Below are 21,165 nucleotides of genomic sequence, written 5' to 3' on the forward strand. Positions count from 1 at the left end.
AAACAACCTTTCTCCCTCCTCTATGTGACATCCTTTTATATATTTGAACATGGCTATCATATCACCCCTTAACCTCCTCTTCTCCAGGCTAAACATGCCCAGCTCCCTTAGCCGTTCCTCATAAGGCATCGTTTCCAGGCCTTTGACCATTTTGGTTGCCCTCCTCTGGACACGTTCCAGTTGGTCAGTGTCCTTCTTGAACTGTGGTGTTTTGTTCCCTATATTCTGAACAAAATGCTTGTTTGACCTGGAGGTGGGCTGTATGAATTGTGTATTGCTTTGTAACGATTTGTTGGGTCCCTGGACCGTAATAAAGATTGTTGTTGTTGTTGTAATAAAGGTGACACCTAATTTCTCCTTGAATTATTATTGCCGAGAAGTTTCCCCAGCCAATTTGCAAGCACAGAGAGAAATGGGGCATCGCTCCCCCCCCCAAAAAAACACACCTGCCTTCCCTGTTCCAAGTTCCAGAAACCGTACGTTAATTGCTAAGAGCCACACGGTCAGATCTTTTGCCTGATGAATACAAGCTCAGTTGCCCAGGGAGCTAAAGGATAGTGTGCGTTCCCAGGGCAGGGAGGGGAAAGGACAGCAGCAGAATATTCACAGACAGAGCAACTTCTGTGAGGGAAGTGAAAGGCCGGAAGGAGAGCCCAGGAAATGAGGAAAGTAATAAAGGAAAAAGAGATGTCGGGGTAATCTCACATACAGCCAAAGGGCAGAAGGGTTTGTGTTCAGGGCTGGATCAGCCATTAAGCAAAATAAGCCCGTGCTTAGGGCGTCAAGGGAAGTGGGCGCAGCACAGAAATTTTGCATTGCCAGATTTTTAATATTCATCGTCACAAACTGCTCGGCCAAGCTTTCATTTTCTCAGCTGAAGTCTATTAAAAATCCCAACCGAGCAACTGTGCAAGGAGGCAGGCTGGATTCCTTATCTCTACCAAGTATAGAAGCAGATGTGTTACGTAAGATTAGTTTTGAGGATCTGATCAGAGACTTTGTAATCGGAAAAAGGAGGATAATTTCCCCCCAAATGCAGATAAAGTCGAAGTATGCAAAAAGAAACATTATTTCCCACCCGACCGTAGACTTCGTTTCATTTCGAAAAATAAAATTTTATTTCACGGTTTATTCTTGTTTGCATTCTGAATTAGATATCTGTGGGGGCACCAAAATCCTTTAAGCGCTTAGGGGCCTCTATCAATACGGCCCTGGCTGTATTGTTAATGGTTGGAGCCAGGGTCACAACAGGGGAATCGAGGCTCCGTGCTGAGGTTCTGGGTGCCCACTGCCGGTGTAGAAAATTAAAATTTGGTTAAAAAAAATGTGAAATAAAGCAGTCAGGTACGGAGGGCTTTGTATGCCTGGCTATGTTTTGGGACACTGTAGGCAAGAGGGGTTGTTTGAGAGGAAACTGAAGACCCTCCCCAGGGGTGAAGGCAGCAAAATTGCTTCCGTTGCCCCAGGATCCCTAGATCCTTCAGCGACTGGTGAGAACTCAGTTTCATGGAGCCAGGGGTCAAAGGGCGGGCTCCCCACCCCTTAATCCACTGCCTCCATCTCGCAGACCCAGCCATAGTTGCGAGAGCAGTGGTCGTCGTTCCAGGTGCCGTCGTGATGGAGGTGGGCGCAATCCTCTCCTCCCCCAAGTCCGTGGCCGTACCAGTTATCTGGCTGCCCTGGCGCCCAGTCCCTGGGAGGCAAAAAAGAGAAACCGCAGGTTAGGACTCTCAAACACTTCCAGGTTCAAGCACGGAAAGGAAGGGTGAAAAATGCACTTAGGTTATTGTCAGGGAACTGACATCGGAGCGAGAGGCGAAGGGGAGGCTCTCTGATGATGCGGGAGAAGGACCCAGCAGCAGGGGGAGAAACAGCTCAGTGGAGGGGGAAGCAATTCAGCGCAACACCAGGGATAGAGGGGGGCTGATGGGGGAATCGGAGAGAGGGCTCCAGGATTCTTCACTGGACATCAGTGAGGAGAGCCCAGGTCCTCCGCTGCCCACGCCCTCCCTGCGCAGGAGGCTCCCGCGCAGTGAGAGAAGGCGGAGACTGGGCGTCAAACAACTTTTATGCTGGAAGAGGTTCAAGAAACGCCCACTGACGGATCCTGCCAGCGATTGAGGCAGCCACAAAGGTTTAACAAGGCAAATTAGCCTAGAGAGGCACCAGTTTATGCACGAGTAACTCATACCTACTACAGTTATGTTCTTATATGCAACAACAGCGGCAAGAGTATTGTTAGCCCAGAAATGGAAGCAAGAAGAAATTCCGACGAAAGAAGAACGGCAGACGAAATTAATGGACTGTGCAGAATTGGGCAAAATGACAGGAAGGATTCAAAACCTGCGGGACCAGAGATTCACAGAAGATTGGAAGAAGTATATGCATTATTTGAAGAGCAACTGTAACCAACAAACTATGCTAGTAGGACTGCAAGAAGTTTTGTAAGGATAAATATACGAAGTGCTACAAAGTAGAAAAAGATAGAGATATTGGTTATGAGTTTGAAATGTAATAGGGAAGATAAGGAATGCATACTGAGAGATTAGATTGGAAAATTTTCAGACAGGACTGATGGAAGCCAAAAAAATTGAATAAGATGTAAAAGTATGTTTAATTGCTGTTGAAAATGATATGTTAAAAAACTAATAAAAATTTATATAAAAAGAAAAGAAAGAAAAATGCACTTAGATTCTTAGCGAATGGGCACAGAGGTTGAATTCTAGGTCAAGAGGGACAAGTGTTAAGGGTTAGGTTCTTATAACAAGGCTAAAGCACATACTTTGATGACCACCTCCCCACGCCCTTGTTATAAGAAAAACTGCTTATTTTTCCCTTACGGGGTACCCAAGAGCCCATATAGAGTCCTCATGTAGGTTCCCTATTGGTAGGAGAAAATAACAGAGGCCAACCAGAGAATATTAAGAAGCAAAGCAGCTAGTAAGCCTGATCTTTATTAAATTGTTGCAACAGGGTCCCCACTCACCCCACGCAGGGAGGGTGGAGAGGAACCCAGAACAAGCTCTTATATAGACTTTTGAAACTGCTTCCCCTGTAGCTCAACACCAGTGGCGTAGCGTGGGTTGTCAGCACCCGGGGCAAGGCTAGTAATTTGCGCCCCCTAACCCGTGGATTTGCGCCCCCTAACCCTAACCCCCAGATGTTGCGCCCAGTGCGGCCGGCCCCCCCTGCACCCCCAATGCTACGCCACTGCTCAAGACCACCCCCCAAAACATCATACAATAGATCACAGAAGGAGGTGGTCCCCAGCAATAAATCCTCCGTTAATTGCCTCTTAATTAATTGCTGGCCAGCTCCTGACAACTATGGTGCCATGGTTTTCCCCCAAAGGATTCTGGGAGCTGTGGCTGGTTAAGGGGGCTGAGAGCTGCCAGCAGACCCACTCCTCATCCCAACTCCCCTCATAGAGCTACAATGCGCAGAGTAGTTTAACAGTCAATTCCTCTTCCCAGGGAATTCTGGGAATTGTGGTTCTGTGAGGGGAACAGGCATCTTCTCAGAAGTCTCACCGCTCTGAACAAGCTCCCAGAATCCTTTGGGGGAAGCCATGACCATTGAAAGTGGCATCATAGCGGAAGCTTTTTTGCTGGGCTTGACGGGAGAGGAAATTGCAAAGGTAGATCAGAGACTATTTATGTACGCAACAACTGCGGCGAGAACTCGATTAGCTCCAAAGTGGAAGTTGCAGGAATTATCAGCGATGGAGGAGTGGCAGACGAAGATGATGGATTGTGTGGAATTGGCAAAACTGACCTGCAAGGTTCGAAACCAGGACGATAGAAAATTCCAAAGAGACTGGAGTAAATCCATTGACTACATAAATAATAACTGTAGAAGTGTGAAGACACTAGCAGGATTGAAATAAACCCTACGACGTGGACTTTATAATATAAGATTCAACTGTGAGATATAGATTTGAAAAGGGAAAGCCTGTTGGTGGGATGGAGGGAAGTCATAAGCTAGGCAGGGAATGAGAGTTGTAGACGAATATTTGAAATTACTGTTTAAAGTGAAAATTTAATAAAAATTATATTTTTAAAAAAAGGAATTGGCATCATAGGGGGTTCTGTGTGGGGGGGAAATAGGTGTCTTTGCTCACAACTCTCAGCGCCCTTAACAAGCCACAGCTCCCAGAATCCTCTGGGGGAAGCCAGGCTCTTTAAAGTTGTATCACAGGGCCTTGAATTTATGGTGTGAATGTGGCCGAAACCCCACATTGCATTATGGGCTGGCCGCACGGCCGTCCGCAAACTTACGATCGGCGAACGGTGTAGGGCGTTCCGTCCACCCACTTCCAGCTCCCTGTAGCGTCACTCAAGCCGATCCACGTAAACTGGGGACGCACACGGACGGCCACAAATCGCTGGCGTGAGAAAAAAACCACAAAAAGTAGAAAATGCAAAGAGAGGTAGCACTAGGATCGGTCAGCTCTGTTTCTCATTTTTTAAATCTTAAACCCAGTTCTCGACATTTTGCAATTAAAAACAACAGGAACAACTATGAAATTCCGTCAGCATTTTAGGGCAAATTTGTCCTGCTAGACAGGTTATTTTTTGTAAGCCATTGTGACTAACAGACACATTTTTGCAACAACAACAAAAATCCCTATTATTATGGTGATGATAACCTACCTTTTAATATGCATTCTTATGCACACCTTACCCTAGTGTATGTATTTTTGCAGATCACACTTGTACTGAAAATTGCAGGATTTGTCAGCAAAAAATTTGCAAAATTCACCAGCATATTAGATTTCCCCTAATATTTTTGGTACATTTGCATCAGATGCCCATTTTTCCAAAGCAATGTTCTGCAATAGAATGCATTCTTTGGTATGTTATTATCACTAATACAGTCAAATCTCGGTTCTCAAACGCCTTCGTTTTCGAATGTTTTGGCTCCCAAACGCCAAAAAACCAGAAGTAAATGCTCTGGTTTTCGAACGTTTTTCAAAAGCCGCAAGTCCGACACGGCTTCTGTTTGAGTGCAAGAAGTTCCTGCAATCAATCGGAAGCCACGCCTCGATTATGATTATGTCGATTATGATTGTCTTTTCAGATTATGTTTGACAACCGAGGTTTGACTGTACACACAACTATGACCATTGGGTTCCCTTCCAATTTTACCATTCTGTGATTTTAAGAGGGCCTCCTCTGCTGATCTTAGCACCCAGTAAGGTCTGCAAGGACGGAGGCGACATTTTACCCCTCCCTACCACCAAACCTGGGATGCAGGTGGTGCTGTGGGTTAAACCACAGAGCCTAGAACTTGCCGATAAGAAGGTCGGTGGTTCGAATCCCCGCAATGACGGGGTGAGCTCCCATTGCTCGGTCCCTGCTCCTGCCAACCTAGCAGTTTGAAAGCATGTCAAAGTGCAAGTAGATAAATAGGTACCACTCTGGCAGGAAGGTAAACTGGTTCGCCAGAAGCGGCTTAGTCATGCTGGCTACATGACCCGGAAGCTGTACGCCGGCTCCCTCGGCCAGTAAAGCGAGATGAGTGCCGCAACCCCAGAGTCGGCCACGACTGGACCTAATGGTCAGGGGTCCCCTTTACCTTTTAGCACCAAACCCACAGCGCAGGGAGCAGACCTGCAAAATCCCCAGGGCTCCTACCTGTTCCTCATAGGAGTTGATGATCACCAGGTGAGCGTCTCGGGCTTCGCAGTCAGCCTTGGCTTCCTCCCAGGGCCTCCCGAGTCGGGACTCCCAGTAACAGCTTTTCCGAAATAAGTCCCACCCTTTGGGGCAGCAGGCCTCTGGGGGGGGGCAGGCAACAGAAAGGAAAGAGGGATATTCAGCGTTAGTCAGACTCCGAGCAGTACCAATGAAACAACCAAGGTCCACTGATTTCATATTTTAATTTTCTTTTATTGGAAATTTTATTTACAACATAACATAACCCCCCCAGTACAGAAACCCACCCTCATTAACATGAACATAACATACAATGAGCATAACATACAACAATACAAACAGCCAAATAAAAGATTTCCTTTATCCTGTATCTGGCCTCCTTATTTACTTCATATAAGCTGTTTCCTTTATGAATAATTATTAAGATTTTTCTAATTGTAACTTAAATATCCACAAAGGTCTCCTCTTCATCCTGGAGAAGAGTGACTAGTGGGGTGCCACAGGGTTCTGTCTTGGGCCCGGTCTTATTCAACATCTTTATCAACGACTTGGATGATGGACTCAAGGACATCCTGATCAAATTTGCAGATGACACCAAACTGGGAGGGGTGGCTAACACCCCAGAGGACAGGATCACACTTCAAAACGACCTTGACAGATTAGAGAACTGGGCCAAAACAAACAAGATGAACTTTAACAGGGAGAAATGTAAAGTATTGCACTTGGGCAAAAAAAATATGAGAGGCACAAATACAAGATGGGTGACACCTGGCTTGAGAGCAGTACATGTGAAAAGGATCTAGGAGTCTTGGTTGACCACAAACTTGACATGAGCCAACAGTGTGACGCGGCAGCTAAAAAAGCCAATGCAATTCTGGGCCTCATCAATAGGAGTATAGCATCTAGATCAAGGGAAGTAATAGTGCCACTGTATTCTGCTCTAGTCAGACCTCACCTGGAGTACTGTGTCCAGTTCTGGGCACCACAGTTCAAGAAGGACACTGACAAACTGGAACGTGTCCAGAGGAGGGCAACCAAAATGGTCAAAGGCCCGGAAACGATGCCTTATGAGGAACGGCTAAGGGAGCTGGGCATGTTTAGCCTGGAGAAGAGGAGGTTAAGGGGTGATATGATAGCCATGTTCAAATATATAAAAGGATGTCACATAGAGGAGGGAGAAAGGTTGTTTTCTGCTGCTCCAGAGAAGCGGACACGGAGCAATGGATCCAAACTACAAGAAAGAAGATTCCACCTAAACATTAGGAAGAACTTCCTGACAGTAAGAGCTGTTTGACAGTGGAATTTGCTGCCAAGGAGTGTGGTGGAGTCTCCTGCTTTGGAGGTCTTTAAGCAGAGGCTTGACAACCATATGTCAGGAGTGCTCTGATGGTGTTTCCTGCTTGGCAGGGGGTTGGACTCGATGGCCCTTGTGGTCTCTTCCAACTCTATGATTCTATGACATTAATCGAAACAAGTCCAGGTATATATTTTAGGGCACTGTTTTGTGAGGGCCACCGATTTCAGTGGGACTTCTTTGACTAATGTTGGATCAAACCAGGGTTGTGCAGTGGTTAGGGTTAGCGGGTTTGTGGTTCGGGTTTCCTATATACATGTTTAGCCTACCCAGTTGTTTAGAAAACTCACGCGAGCTTTCATCTGTTTTTAGCCGACTGTTATTTTTGACTTTTCGATGTTGAAATCCCTTTTCAAGAGCCTCGAATTGCTGTTGTTAATTCTTCTTAGTCACAATATTACCCTTTCGTCTTTTTTGTAAACTGCTTTGTGTGTGGTTTTTACAGACAAGGGGTGCTTTAATCTTATGAATTGATGTATCAATCATTCCATCATCCCTGACCTTTGGTCCTGTTATCTAGGGATGATGGGAGTTGTGGTCCAAAAACAGCTGGAGGGCCAAGTTTGGCCATCACTGGCCTCAAGCTCGCCTTCAGGGATCACACTGTGCTCTGCCTGATCGTGAGTAAACTTCCTTTTATTGCTTATGAATAAGACTGTGGTGTCTTTATTCTTTTAGGAGGGATTCAAGGGGAAATATTAAAACGCATTTCAACCTGGACAAGCCAGATTGAACTGCGTATTGTCTTAAGAAACTCACATGAGTTTGCAACAAGTTTTCTGCTGTGTAAAAGGAAATGAACTCTGCTAAGTAAATGATGCTTTTGATGCTTTTGAATTCTGGTGCTGGAGGAGACTCTTGAGAGTCCCATGGACTGCAGGAAGATCCAACCTCTCCATTCTGAAGGAAATCAGCCCTGAGTGCTCACTGGAAGGACAGATCCTGAAGCGGAGGCTCCAAGACTTTGGCCACCTCATGAGAAGAGAAGACTCCCTGGAAAAGACCCTGATGTTGGGAAAGATGGAGGGCACAAGGAGAAGGGGACGACAGAGGAGGATGAGATGGTGGGACAGTGTTCTCGAAGCTACCAGCATGAGTTTGACCAAACTGCGGGAGGCAGTGGAAGACAGGAGTGCCTGGCGTGCTCTGGTCCAGGGGGTCACAAAGAGTCGGACACTACTAAATGACTAAACAACAAACAAGTAAAGGAACATGCTAGTGCAAGTTAGGAATGATATGAATAAACAATATATCCTCTCCTGCCACCCTGAACATTCCCACAGTGGCCTGAACCCTCAGGCACTCTGCTTTCCAGACCCCGACTCCCCGCACTCCTGACCTGTCCGGTTGTTTTTGAAGTTCTGCAAGTCGCAATTCATGCCTCTAAAACTCCTCTGCAAGGTTGTCATCTGGGACAGGAGTCGTGTCTTGGCTGGCAAAGGCGAGAAGAGAGGGAGGGGAGAGAAAAGGAGCAGCAGCTGAATGAGGAAACCGGTAAATAAAAGGAGACCCACACAAGCAGCTCCAAATTCACACTAAAGTCCGGTGCAGATGAAACCTCTCCTCTCCAATTTGGGACCGCTTGAAAAAAAGCAATTGCACCAATTCTCAGTGGACTTTTTTTTAAATTGCATCCTGTTTTGTTTTGTTTTAATTTATTTAATCATTTTTTCACTATAAACAACAACCACAAAAAACACATATAACAAAAACCCCAATAACATTTCAGATTTGAGTACTGATATACCTATGACTACACTTTTTAAACAATATTTCCCCACCTCTCTCCTCTCCCTATTTCCCACCACTATCCGCCTTATCGCTTAAATATTCCTTCCAGATTTCTTCATGTTTATCTATTCTTAATTTGTATCGATACACAATTCGTTCGTATGTAACTAGTCTGTCCATATTGTCAATCCATGTGCTCAGTGGAATCTTTTTGCAGCTCTTCCAATTCATCAGAACAAGTTTTTTTTGCTTCTAATATGGCACGGTATATCCATTTTTTTAACCCCTTGTAATCTCCTACGTTTCCGGTATATAATTTAGAATTAAATTCAGTTCCCCTAAATAACAATTTCTTTTTATTACTCTTGCTGTAAATATCCTCACCTCGCACCAAAATGATCTTATCAATGGACAGTTAATCATCCTATGTACTAAGTTCGCATTTTTACTTCCACATCTCCAGCAGTTGTCTGCATTTGTTATTTTCTTCTGGTAAGGTTTTGCTGGAGTCCAGTGGACTCTGAATATTATTTTCTGTTGAGTAAGTCTTAGTCTTAGATCCATAGAGGCTATTTCTGTTGATTTTATACTCGACTCCCATATAATATTTGTTATCTGTACCCCTAACTCTTCACTCCATTTTTGTCTATCGTATTCTAAATCACATTTCTTCCTGTTGAGAAGGGTTTTATAGAGTGCAAGTGTAGAGTTTTTTGTTTTTGCTGCAGAATTTAAATCTTGTAGCAGCAAGGGTGTTTCCGATGCTGCTATAGCGTCAGGACCAAAATGCCTTTCCAACATACGTTTCAATTGGATGTATTGCCAATTTCATCCTGTTTTCCCTCCCCAACTTACCTGCTTCTGCTTCCTCCGTAAGCTTTTTCACCTTCGCCTCCAGCTGTGTGATCTTCGAGGCCGTGTCCGTCCCTGCAAGGCACAAAGTGGGGTCGGGTGGCAATGTGGTCCAAGCTGGAGTCTTCTCTTGCGGGCCCCCACCCCGCCAAAGCCTTCCCTGTCGCCTGCCTTAGCGCCTGGGGACTGATCGTGGCGCATTCAGCATCATTCTCTCTCTTTTTAAAAAATCATTTTTATTAAATTTTCCACTTTAACAATCCAATCAAATCACATTAAATATTCCACCTTATACATATACAGTGGTACCTCGGGTTACAGACGCTTCAGGTTACAGACTCCGCTAACCCAGAAATATTACCTCGGGTTAAGAACTTTGCTTCAGGATGAGAACAGAAATCGTGCTCTGGCGGCAGCAGGAGGCCCCATTAGCTAAAGTGGTGCTTCAGGTTAAGAACAGTTTCAGGTTAAGAACGGACCTCCGGAACGAATTAAGCACTTAACCCGAGGTACCACTGTACATATCACATAATCTGAATATTCTGCCAAATTATAATTTTTGAAATAGGACTTCCCATGCTTTGGAGGGTTCTGATAATCTCGTACTTCTACTGATTTTCATAGTCACTTCCGATGTTTCCTCTAATTCTTTCTGCTGTTAACCTTCCTTCCTTCACAGCCTCTGAGTTGTTCCCACAAGCGTGTTAAAACAAGCAATGATGTGTTTCTGTGTGGATTTTATGTCTATGATTCCCCTCTGTAAGTTCGCAGCATCTCCTGCATTCGGGGAGCGACAAAAGGAGCGAAAAGGAGTGGGAAGCTTCTAATTAACATGGTAGGGGACCTTTGCTGAATGGGACTTAAGTGGGAGAAAAACATTACAGGAGGACTTGGGCTGTGGTGTAATACTGCAAGAGCCACCTTATGCTGAATCGGAGACCCTTGCTCCACCTAGCTTAGTGCTGCTGACACAGACTGGCAGCAGCGATCCTCCAATACAGGAATCACAGCTCAGAGAGGCTGCAGTTGTTGCCTGCAGTTTTTAATACATGCTTTAAAAAACAACAACACTCAGTTTTTAAAAAACCACGTCACCCAAATCACCAGGGATGCTATTCCCGGTTGTTGCTAACAGTTTTTAATTGATTCACCTAACCAACTACAGTGGTTCCTTGGTTCTGAAATGCCTTGGTACTCAAACAACTTGGAACCCAAACACTGCAAACCCGGAAGTAAGTGTTCCGGTTTGCGAACTGTTTTTCAGAAGCTGAACATGCTCTGTTTTGAGTGCCGCGCTTCCGTTTTGAGTGATATGCTGAGGTCCGTCTGTTTTTGCTATTTATTTTGTGTTTGTGTTTTTGCAGCTCTTTTTTCTTTTGTGACTGTGTGGAACCCAGTTCAGCTACTAATTGATGGATTGATTGTGTGAGTGCAGTACATTGCTTATTGCTTTCATTTTATGGATCAACAGTCTCGTTAGATAGTAAAATTCATGTTAAATTGCTGTTTTAGGGGTTGTTTTTAAAAGTCTGGAACGGATTAATCCGTTCTGCATTACTTTCTATGGGAAAGCACACCTTCGTTTTGGAACGGACTTCTGGAATGGATGAAGTTCGTGAACCGAGGTACCACCGTAGTGATTTTAACTGTTTACAGTGGTCTTTAACAGGCTTCCTCAACCTCAGCCCTCCAGATGTTTTTGGACTACAACTCCTATGATCCCTAGCTCGCAGGACCAGTGGTCAGGGATGCTGGGAATTGTAGTCTCAAAACATCTGGAGGACCGAGGTTGAGGAAGCCTGATCTTTAAGATAAGTTATAAATTATCCCCATTCCTTATTAAAATTTTGGTCTTCCTGATTTCTGACTCTTCTGGCCATTTTAGCCGTTTCAGCATATTATAGCCCATCAACCTCACCTGCCATTCTTCTCTGGACGTCCCTATTTCCATCAGAGAAATGTTGGAGGGTACGGAGGCGTCCTTTACTTACCCTTCTGCTGGAGGGAGACGATTCCGTCACCAATACTTTGATTCAGGCTTGTGAGCGTATCGCGCATTCCCGATAGCTGAGAGCTGCGTTGACTGCCTGCGGTGCGGGTAAGAATGCAATAACGTAGTAAGAGGTTTGCTGGATCCAGCCAATGGCCCGTCCAGTCCAGCACCCTGTTCTCACTGTGGTCCAGCAGGTGCGGCTTAGAAGAAGCCCACAAGCGGGACATCAGCTCAGCAACACTCTGCCAACTGGCGAATTCCGGTGTTATAAGAAAAACGGCTCCTTTGTCCCTTATGGGATTCCCAAGAACTCATATAGAGTCCTTATGTAGGTTCTCTATCGGTAGGAGGAAATAACAGAGGCCAACCAGAGAATATTGAGAAGCAAAGCCGCTAGTAAGCCTGGTCTTTATTGAACTTTTGCAACAGGGTCCCCACTCCCCACATGCAGGAAGTAGGAGAGGAACCCAGAACATTCCACAGGGCAGGTGCCACCACCGAGAAGGCTCTCTGCCTGGTTCCCTGTAGCTTTGCTTCTCGCAGGGAGGGAACTGCCAGAAGGCCCTCGGAGCTGGACCTCAGTGTCCGGTTGAACGATGGGGGTGGAGACACTCCTTCAGGTATACTGGCTTTTGAGGCCATTTAGGGCTTTCAAGGTCAGCACCAACACTTTGAATTGTGCTCGGAAACGTCCTGGGAGCCAATGTAGGTCTTTCAAGACCGGTGTTATGTGGTCTCGGCGGCCGCTCCCAGTCCCCAGTCTGGCTGCCGCATTCTGGATTAGTTGTAGTTTCCGGGTCACCTTCAAAGGTAGCCCCACGTAGAGCGCATTGCAGTAGTCCAAGCGGGAGATAACCAGAGCATGCACCGCTGTGGCAAGACAGTCTGCGGGCAGGGAGGGTCACCGTCAAAGGTAGCCCCACTTCAAAGGGCAGTCACAACATGTGGGGGAAGAAGAGAGGGAGGTGTAGGTGGGGTGCCCCACAGCTGCCACCCCCCACGTTCTCCCTTCCTGTGTCTGCATAGGACTCCAGCTGTGCACACAGACCCTTCATTGCGCTCCTCATTCTCTGCCTGAGGCCTTTTCATTGAACACTCATCCCTTCCTTGGACATTTGCCTACCCCCTTGATCTTCAATATTCTCCCACTCCACCCCGCCCTTTTCTCATTCTTATTATTTTCTTAATGTCATTCCCCCACGTCATCCCTCAATCCTTGAAGCACTCACCTTTGGCGCCAAAGACAATGATTGCGATGGTGAGGATGGTGCTCACTCCCAACAGGATCAGGACCAGGCGACGGCTGGGGCAGATTCGTTGCCTCCATGATAGGCCAGGGGAGCGTTTCTGGGAGACTGAGGAGAAGGGACATCGGTCAGGAATCCACCCTCAACTCCAGCTTGTGTTTTAGATCTTCTCCAGTAATTTACCCTCTTTTATTGGTCAACGTTGCTTGACACTTCTGACACCACTTGGCTGCAACGCAGTGGTTCTTATGGGAATTCCAAGCAACCAGGCAGCAAAAACGATTGGGATGTTTGCAGGCCAGCTTCTTTGAGGGAAGGGGAAATTGTCACCCAGGGGGAAAGTGGTTTCACACAGGCCCTAAAGGAAAGGCGGAGTTTGGTAGGGAAGGCTGGGGAGTGAGCAGAGTTCATAGATGGAGGGGAAGCTCAGAAAGAGGGTGACTGAAGGAAGGGTGGAAAGCAGGCCAACGTTTGAGACGAAGAGGAGGTGGAGAAGGGACAGGGATTGAAGGCAGAAGGATTATGAGACAGGGGAAAGTGTGGACTGAATTTGCCATATAGTGGTACCTCGGGTTAAGTACTTAATTCGTTCCGGAAGTCTGTTCTTAACCTGAAACCGTTCTTAACCTGAAGCACCACTTTAGCTAATGGGGCCTCCTGCTGCTGCCGCGCTGCCGGACCACGATTTCTGTTCTCATCCTGAAGCAAAGTTCTTAACCTGAAGCACTATTTCTGGGTTAGCGGAGTCTGTAACCTGAAGCATATGTAACCTGAAGCGTATGTAACCCGAGGTACCACTGTACTGATTTGTTGATTTACAAATTCCTACTACAGTATGGTCCGAAGTAGCCCATAATTACATGGCCACAGAGCTATTCCCGTAGGCTCTTTAGGAATGCGGAGACATGACTTTGCCGCAATAAGCTGGAAATGGACTTAAAACATATCACACATTTTATCCAGCAGCATTTTTCCACAGCTCTTCGAAATGTTTCCTCCCAGTAATTACAAGGTCCCCTGTAATCTTAATTATCGGCTTTCTCCTTACAGCTGCCTCTTTTACTGCTGACTAATCACATGACAAGTCATGACTAATTTCCCAGCGTCACTGAACAGGAAGCACTAAAAGGCAGAGCAGGTTCAGTGGGGTGGAGGGAGAGGAGGAAGGAAGGAAGGAAGGAAGGAAGGAAGGAAGGAAGGAAGGAAGGAAGGAAGGAAGGAAGGAAGGAAGGAACATTTTAACTGAAGGCACAGTAGCCCCAAGGAACCCGAATCCCAATTCCAGAGAAAAGGGCTAGTGGAAAGTCAACCTAAGTTTTATGGAGTTACAATAGGAGTTAGATCTGACCATATGGTGTGCTTATTTCTTGGAAGAATCAATCCCAAATTAGTCCTTGCTCTTTTGGAAAAATGGACACTAGTCCACATAGAATTGCTAATTGTCACGATCCTGGTACATCTCGCGAGGACCCCATTAATACAGTGGTACCTCGGGTTACAGATGCTTCAGGTTACAGACGCTTCAGGTCACAGACTCCGCTAACCCAGAAATAGTACCACAGGTTAAGAACTTTGCTTCAGGATGAGAACAGAAATCGTGCTCCGGTGGCGCGGCGGCAGCGGGAGGCCCCATTAGCTAAAGTGGTGCTTCAGGTTAAGAACAGTTTCAGGTTAAGAACGGACCTCCGGAACGAATTAAGTTCTTAACCCGAGGTACCACTGTATTGTCTTGCAGCAGGTTGAACAAGGTATAAAAAACAGGTAAAGGACCCCTGGACGGTTAGGTCCAGTCAAAGGCAACTATGGGGTTGCGGCGCTCATCTCGCTTTTAGGCCGAGGAAACCGGCGTTTGTCCTCAGACAGCTTCCCGGGTCATTTGGCCAGCAGGACTAAACCGCTTCTGGCGCAATGGAACACCGTGACGGAAACCAGAGCGCACGGAAACGCCGTTTACCTTCCCGCCGGAGTGGTCCCTATTTATCTACTTGCACTGGTGTGCTTTCAAACTACTAGGTTGGCAGGAGCTGGGACAGAGCAACGGGAGCTCACCCTGTGGCAGGGATTCGAACTGCCGACCCTCTGATCAGCAAGCCCAAGAGACCTGGGTTCCTTCCACCTCTACAATTCTACGATTCTTCGCAAGCATGCCAGAAGGAGACTTCTTACAAGCCTTTACCTATGCGGACCTCGTTCCCCACATATCTTTTCGAAGTCCTGTCTGGACTACACACCTTTTCGGAGCTGTATTCCGTCGTCATCATCCTCCACATCCACAGCTGTGAGATCTCGGTAGTCCTGACTCATCGTGACTCTGGCTCCGGAACAAGACCAGGCGCCTGGAAAGACACGGAACACGGATTCCTGCATGTCAGAATCAGGCGAGGAGGCAGAACATGGTGCTAAAGGATTGGTTAAGCTAGGCTTCTCAACCTAGCTGACCTCCAGCTCAGCTGTTTTGAATTACAGCTCTCATCGGACCTTGCATGGAGGGAAGGAGCTTTTAACTGAAGGCACAGTAGCCCCACAAAAGATAGATAGATAGATAGATAGATAGATAGATAGATAGATAGATAGATGATAGAGAGAGAGAGAGAGAGAGAGAGAGAGAGAGATGATAGATAGATGATAGATAGATGATAGATAGATGATAGATAGATAGATAGATAGATAGATAGATAGATAGATAGATGATAGATAGATAGATAGATGATAGATAGATAGATGATAGATAGATAGATAGATAGATAGATAGATAGATAGATAGATAGATGATAGATAGATAGATAGATGATAGATAGATAGATGATAGATAGATAGATAGATAGATAGATAGATAGATAGATATAGATAGATAGATGATAGATGATAGATGATAGATAGATAGATAGATAGATAGATAGATAGATAGATAGATAGATGATAGATAGATAGATAGATAGATATAGATAGATGATAGAGATATAGATAGATGATAGATAGATAGATAGATAGATAGATAGATAGATAGATCTCAACCACACTTTCCCAGTCCACACTGCACAAAACACTTGAACCAGGGGTCAGCAAACCTTTTCAGCAGGGGGTCGGTCCGTTGTCCCTCAGACCTTGTGGGGGGCCGGACTATATTTTGAAGGGGAAAGAATGAACACATTCCTTTGCCCCACAAATAACCCAGAGATGCATTTTAAATAACAGGACACATTCTACTCATGTAAAAACATGCTGATTCCCGGAGCGTCCGCAGGCCGGATTTAGAAGGTGATTGGGCCGGATCCAGCCCCCGGGCCTTAGTTTGCCTATCCATGACTTAGAGGTACCAGGCTGACAAAGCCTGAATTAAACACACATTAATGTCTGACGCTGTATTGTTGTTAATATTTGGTTGGAAGCCGCCCAGAGTGGCTGGGGAAACCCAGCCAGATGGGCGGGGTATAAATAATAAATTATTATTGTTGTTATTATTATTATTATTATTATGGATCTTTCCAATGAGACACAGGAGACAAAGGGGAGAGAAAATCCAAAATATTATTGGTTTGCACAAACCAACTGATTCAGTGTGGGACATTTCCCAAAAGCTGAACCACGAAATGTTATCCACCTGGACTTTTTATAGGGGGGTTTTCCAACAAGGAATTCATATAAGGTCCAATAAAAAAGAAACCCCAGATTTGTGCAGACTTCTTCTGAGGGTGGCTTGCAAAAATACTCATTGGATACAATGACAGTCCATAAAGGGCCTCTCGCTTCTAAAGTTCTGAGGTCTACATAGATGCAAGCCCAACGCCAGATTTACGTATAAGCTAAACAAGCTATAGCTTAGGGCCCCACCTCTCTTGGGGGCCCCAAAAAAATTAAAGGAGGGGAAAACTGGATGTACATTTCCAAAGAAGGCTGATGGCCGAAGAATGGATGCTTTTGAATTCTGGTGCTGGAGGAGACTCTGGAGAGTCCCATGGACTGCAAGAAGATCCAACCTCTCCATTCTGAAGGAAATCAGCCCTGAGTGCTCACTGGAAGGACAGATCCTGAAGCTGAGGCTCCAGTACTTTGGCCTCCTCATGAGAAGAGAAGACTCCCTGGAAAAGACCCTGATGTTGGGAAAGATGGAGGGCACAAGAGAAGGGGACAACGGAGGACGAGATGGTGGGACAGTGTTCTTGAAGTGACCAGCATGAGTTTGACCCAACTGCGGGAGGCAGTGGAAGACAGGAGGGCCTGGCGTGTTCTGGTCCAGGGGGTCACGAAGAGGCGGACACAACTAAACAACCACAGGCTCTGTGGTTTAACCCACAGCGCCACCCGCGTCCCTAGACCCCGACAAAACTTCAGGGAGAGCTTTCTGACGGTAAGAGCCGTCCAGCAGACGGGTTGAGCTGGATGACCCTGAGGGTCCCCATTCCGACCCCACAGCTGGTTCTCTGACCTCAGAAGGCGGTGGTCAGCAGAGCCTCAGACAGCTGTCTGTCAGGGGCTCTCCAGCTGCAATTCCTGCGTCGCGGGGGGCGGGGTTGGACTAGATGACCCTCGGGTCCCCCTTCCAGGATTCTAGGATTCCATGACTTCAAAATGCAGCGTGAGGTCCAGTCCGCCAGGAGAAGATTTATAATGAATTGGAAAAAATGTTGAAATATACATTTATTAAGAAACCAACGGCCTTTCTTCTTGGAATAACAGGTCTGGAATTGCCCAGGAAAGATGTTAGATTGTTTTTGTATGCCACAACTGCAGCTGGAATTTTGTTCGCCAAGAATTGGAAAACACAAGAAGTCCCAACAGTGGAGGAATAGCAGATGAAGATGATGGATTCTTTGGAGCTAGCCGACCTGACGGGAAGAGTCCGCAACCAGAAGGAGGAGGAGTATCAGGAGGAATGGAGGAAATTCAAAGACTATTTACCGTATTTTTCGCTCTATAAGACGCACCAGACCATAAGACACACCTAGTTTTTGGAGGAGGAAAAAAAGAAAAAAAATATTCTGAATCTCAGAAGCCAGAACAGCAAGAGGGATCGCTGCGCAGTGAAAGCAGAAATCCCTCTTGCCGTTCTGGCTTCTGGGATAGCTGCGCAGCCTGCATTCGCTCCATAAGACGCACACACATTTCCCCTTACTTTTTAGGAGGGGAAAAGTGAGTCTTCTAGAGCAAAAAATACGGTATTTATGTATGCTAAGATAATTTAAATAGAAATACTTGCAAACTCTAGATAGGCTTAGGATTTAAATATGTGATGTTATAGAACAACATGTTTAAATTTTAAATGAAGAGAAAGAAAGACGTTAATTGATTACCGGTAAGTAAATTTTATGAGAAATTTGTTTTGGAAAACCGTTATAATGCTATATATTGAAACTCAGCCAGGGGGATTTGAGGAAGTCATATAACAATGTTATCAAGAGTGGAATAATTACAAATATAAAAAAAATTAGAAATTACTTGAAAGAGACAAATAGGCCTAGGATTAAACTAAATTACAATTAAATAAATGGGATTTAGAATGTTAAGAAAAGTGAGTAAGATGGACTATAATTGGAAATTGTTTTAGTTTAATAATGTTACTGGAAAGCTGTTACTTTTAACTCCAAGGAAACTTAGAAGGGAGGGACTTGAGGAAGTCAACCTAGATGTTTAAAAGGTTGGATTTGTGAAGAATTAAGTCTGTTGTTATTATCTATCCCCCCCCCCCCCGTTTTTGTGTATCATTCTGCTTTGTGGCTTGTGTTATCATTGTGGAAAATCTAATATTTTTTTTTTAAAAAGAGTGGAATAATTACAGTTAGAATTTATGTTTGTTTGTAAATTTTGGAAAATCAATAAAAAAATTGAAAAGAGAAGCCCGGTCCGGTGAGCAGAGACCCGGACGCCTGCCCTAAAACCCTGTCCCTAAAATGGCAGCTTTGTCCCTCTCACCACGAGAATGCCACCCAGCCAAATTCCAGTTCCTGGGTGGCTGATACCAGGCAGCCCTTCTCCCAGCAAGCTGCCCCAAACCCAAACTGGGATTAGGGTTCCCCCAGTCCTACCTTTACCTTTTTTCCTGGTCTCCCGGGGGTGGGGGGAGGGTGTTCAGGGGTTCCTGACGTCTCCCAGTTTGGCCTGGCGCTGGCTGGTGATCTTTGCCCTGTCAACACACCGCCTTCTGCAGGGAACGGTCAAATCTGAGAGCTTTCCAAAATCACAGAGCAGTGCCAGCAGCATCACGGGGGCACCCAGTTTCCGGGGTTTGCCCCCTCCCTCCCTGATAGCCTAGTTTACCCTCTGGCTTCCTTTTAAAAGTGGAAGTTTAGCCAACAGAGGAGGACCAGGGAGAGAACAAAACGTACCGAGTTAAACCCGTTTCCCTCCCACACAGATACAAAAATGAGGAAATGTTTTATTATAGATTTTTAATACACACACACACACACAAATACAGTGGTACTTCGGGTTACATACACTTCAGGTTACACACTCCGCTGACCCAAAAATAGTGCTTCAGGTTAAGAACTTTGCTTCAGGATAAGAACAGAAATCGTGCTCTGGCAACGCGGCGGCAGCAGGAGGCCCCATTAGCTAAAGTGGTGCTTCAGGTTAAGAACAGTTTCAGGTTAAGAACGGACCTCCAGAACGAATTAAGTACTTAACCCGAGGTACCACTGTATTTGGAATAGGTTTTATTAAAGTTTTTTTTAAAAAAAATCTTTGATAAAAAGATATTGGATTTTTTTAAATTCAAAATTAAAACAAGACATATTATCCAAAAACATATCATCCTTGTTTTCCCCCCATTTTTTCTCCCCCACAAACCCCCATCCCCACCCCACCCCCCAACTTCCCTCCGTTCCAGTCTTTGGTTTCTCTGAGAATGCTGTTTTCTGCATGTTGTATAGATCCTCAAACTATTTAGCTGATTATTATCAATAAAAAGTTTGTGAAAGTTTATTCAAAACCTGCCAAGGAGTCCAGTTCACTTTGTTGCATCTTCAGATACTTTGTAAATGGTTCCCATTCATCTTTAAAGTCACAGTTATCCTTGTCCCGTAGCTTATTACGTCAGTTTTGCCAGTTCTGCATAGTCCATCAATTTTTCTGGCCATGATTCTTTCGGTGGGGTTTCTTCAGTCTTCCATCCTTGTGCTACCAGAACTCTCGCGGCCATTGCCACATACATGAAGATGTTTTTCAGCTTTTTTGGCAGGTCTTTCCCTTCAATCCCCAACAAAAATGCCTCAGGTTTTTAAACAAATGGAACATTTTCTTCAATTCATTGTATATCATTTTTTAATTACATTACAATCACACCACATATGATAAAATGTCCCTTCCCTTTCCTTACACTTCCAACATATATTTGAACTAGTTTTGTACATTTGGACGCTGAGGTCCAGCGCCGAGGGACTTCTGGCGGTTCCCGCATTGCGAGAAGCAAAGCTACAGGGAACCAGGCAGAGGGCCTTCTCGGTGGTGGCACCCACCCTGTGGAACATCCTCCCATCAGATGTCAAAGAGATAAATAATTACCTGACATTCAGAAGACATCTTAAGGCAGCCCTGTTCAGGGAAGTTTTTAACGTGTGATATTTTAGTGTATTTTTGGTTTCTATGGAAGCCGCCCAGAGTGGCTGGGGAGGCCCAGCCAGATGGGCGCGGTACAAATAATAAATTATTATTATTATTATTATTATTATTATTATTATTATTATTATTATTATCCCTAACTGCACAGGTGTTGTGTACCATCTGTACATCATCCTCACGTAATTCTCCTTCAATAGGGAACAATCTGTAAATTTGAAATCAGTTTTCCATAATTTTTCCCAATCTTCCATCATAATGTTGTGACCTACATCTCGTGCCCATTTAATCATAACTGATTTTACCTCTTCATCTTTCGTCTCCCATTCTAATAATATGCTGTATGCGGCCTTCAATAATTTCACTTCCCTTCGATCACTTCCATTTGAAACCTAGATCTAGTGTAACTGAATCCTTTCTTGCTGTCTTCTTTATGTGTTTCATATAGTTGTCGATAGTGCAACCAACTCTGAAAGTGGTTTTTAATCTCATCATAACAAGATATTGGATATTTGATGCTAACCTTTGCATCCCTCCCCCCCCAAAAAAATACTAATCTAAATACAGATCTGTATGCGCAGACCATCTCCCAACTCAAACTAGTTCGGAAAAAACCCCAAACTCGGTTCTATGAGTGACTCTGGGTCAGCTCCCTGTGGTAGTTTATTGTTGTACGTTGTTTTTAAATTGTACAATGCTTTTAAATTTATTGTTGTACATTGTTTTGATTGATTGTTTTCCTTCTGTGACAGTACCCCCAAGTGTGTTTGATAAGCT

At 45.1% G+C, this 21,165-nt stretch overlaps 1 protein-coding gene across 1 annotated transcript; it reads right to left on the reverse strand.

Moving 5' to 3' along the window:
- Positions 1 to 1,094: 1,094 nt before the first annotated feature.
- Positions 1,095 to 19,069, reverse strand: LOC309518063 (asialoglycoprotein receptor 1-like). The gene is made up of 9 exons (XM_082197872.1): positions 18,866 to 19,069; positions 15,066 to 15,171; positions 12,817 to 12,942; positions 11,586 to 11,681; positions 9,598 to 9,669; positions 8,351 to 8,443; positions 5,637 to 5,779; positions 4,278 to 4,384; positions 1,095 to 1,693 (listed from the first exon to the last, which is right to left on the reverse strand). The coding sequence occupies exons 2-9, from the start codon at positions 15,136 to 15,138 to the stop codon at positions 1,543 to 1,545; spliced, it is 861 nt and encodes a 286-aa protein (XP_082053998.1). The 5' UTR covers positions 15,139 to 15,171; positions 18,866 to 19,069; the 3' UTR covers positions 1,095 to 1,542.
- Between the last annotated feature and the right edge of the window lie 2,096 nt (positions 19,070 to 21,165).

Source organism: Podarcis vaucheri (genome assembly GCF_965113315.1).
Source record: "Podarcis vaucheri genome assembly, chromosome: 13".
NCBI lineage: Eukaryota > Metazoa > Chordata > Lepidosauria > Squamata > Lacertidae > Podarcis > Podarcis vaucheri.

What these genes read in the sequence shown, in the direction of transcription:
- LOC309518063 (XM_082197872.1), bottom strand. Translation starts at nt 15,138, where the DNA reads ATGAGTCAGGACTACCGAGATCTCACAGCTGTGGATGTGGAGGATGAT. An exon ending in CATTGTCTTTGGCGCCAAAG is followed by an intron (nt 11,682 to 12,816) that starts GTGAGTGCTTCA and finishes CCCGCACCGCAG; the next exon opens with GCAGTCAACGCAGCTCTCAG. An exon ending in TACGGAGGAAGCAGAAGCAG is followed by an intron (nt 8,444 to 9,597) that starts GTAAGTTGGGGA and finishes CGCCTTTGCCAG; the next exon opens with CCAAGACACGACTCCTGTCC.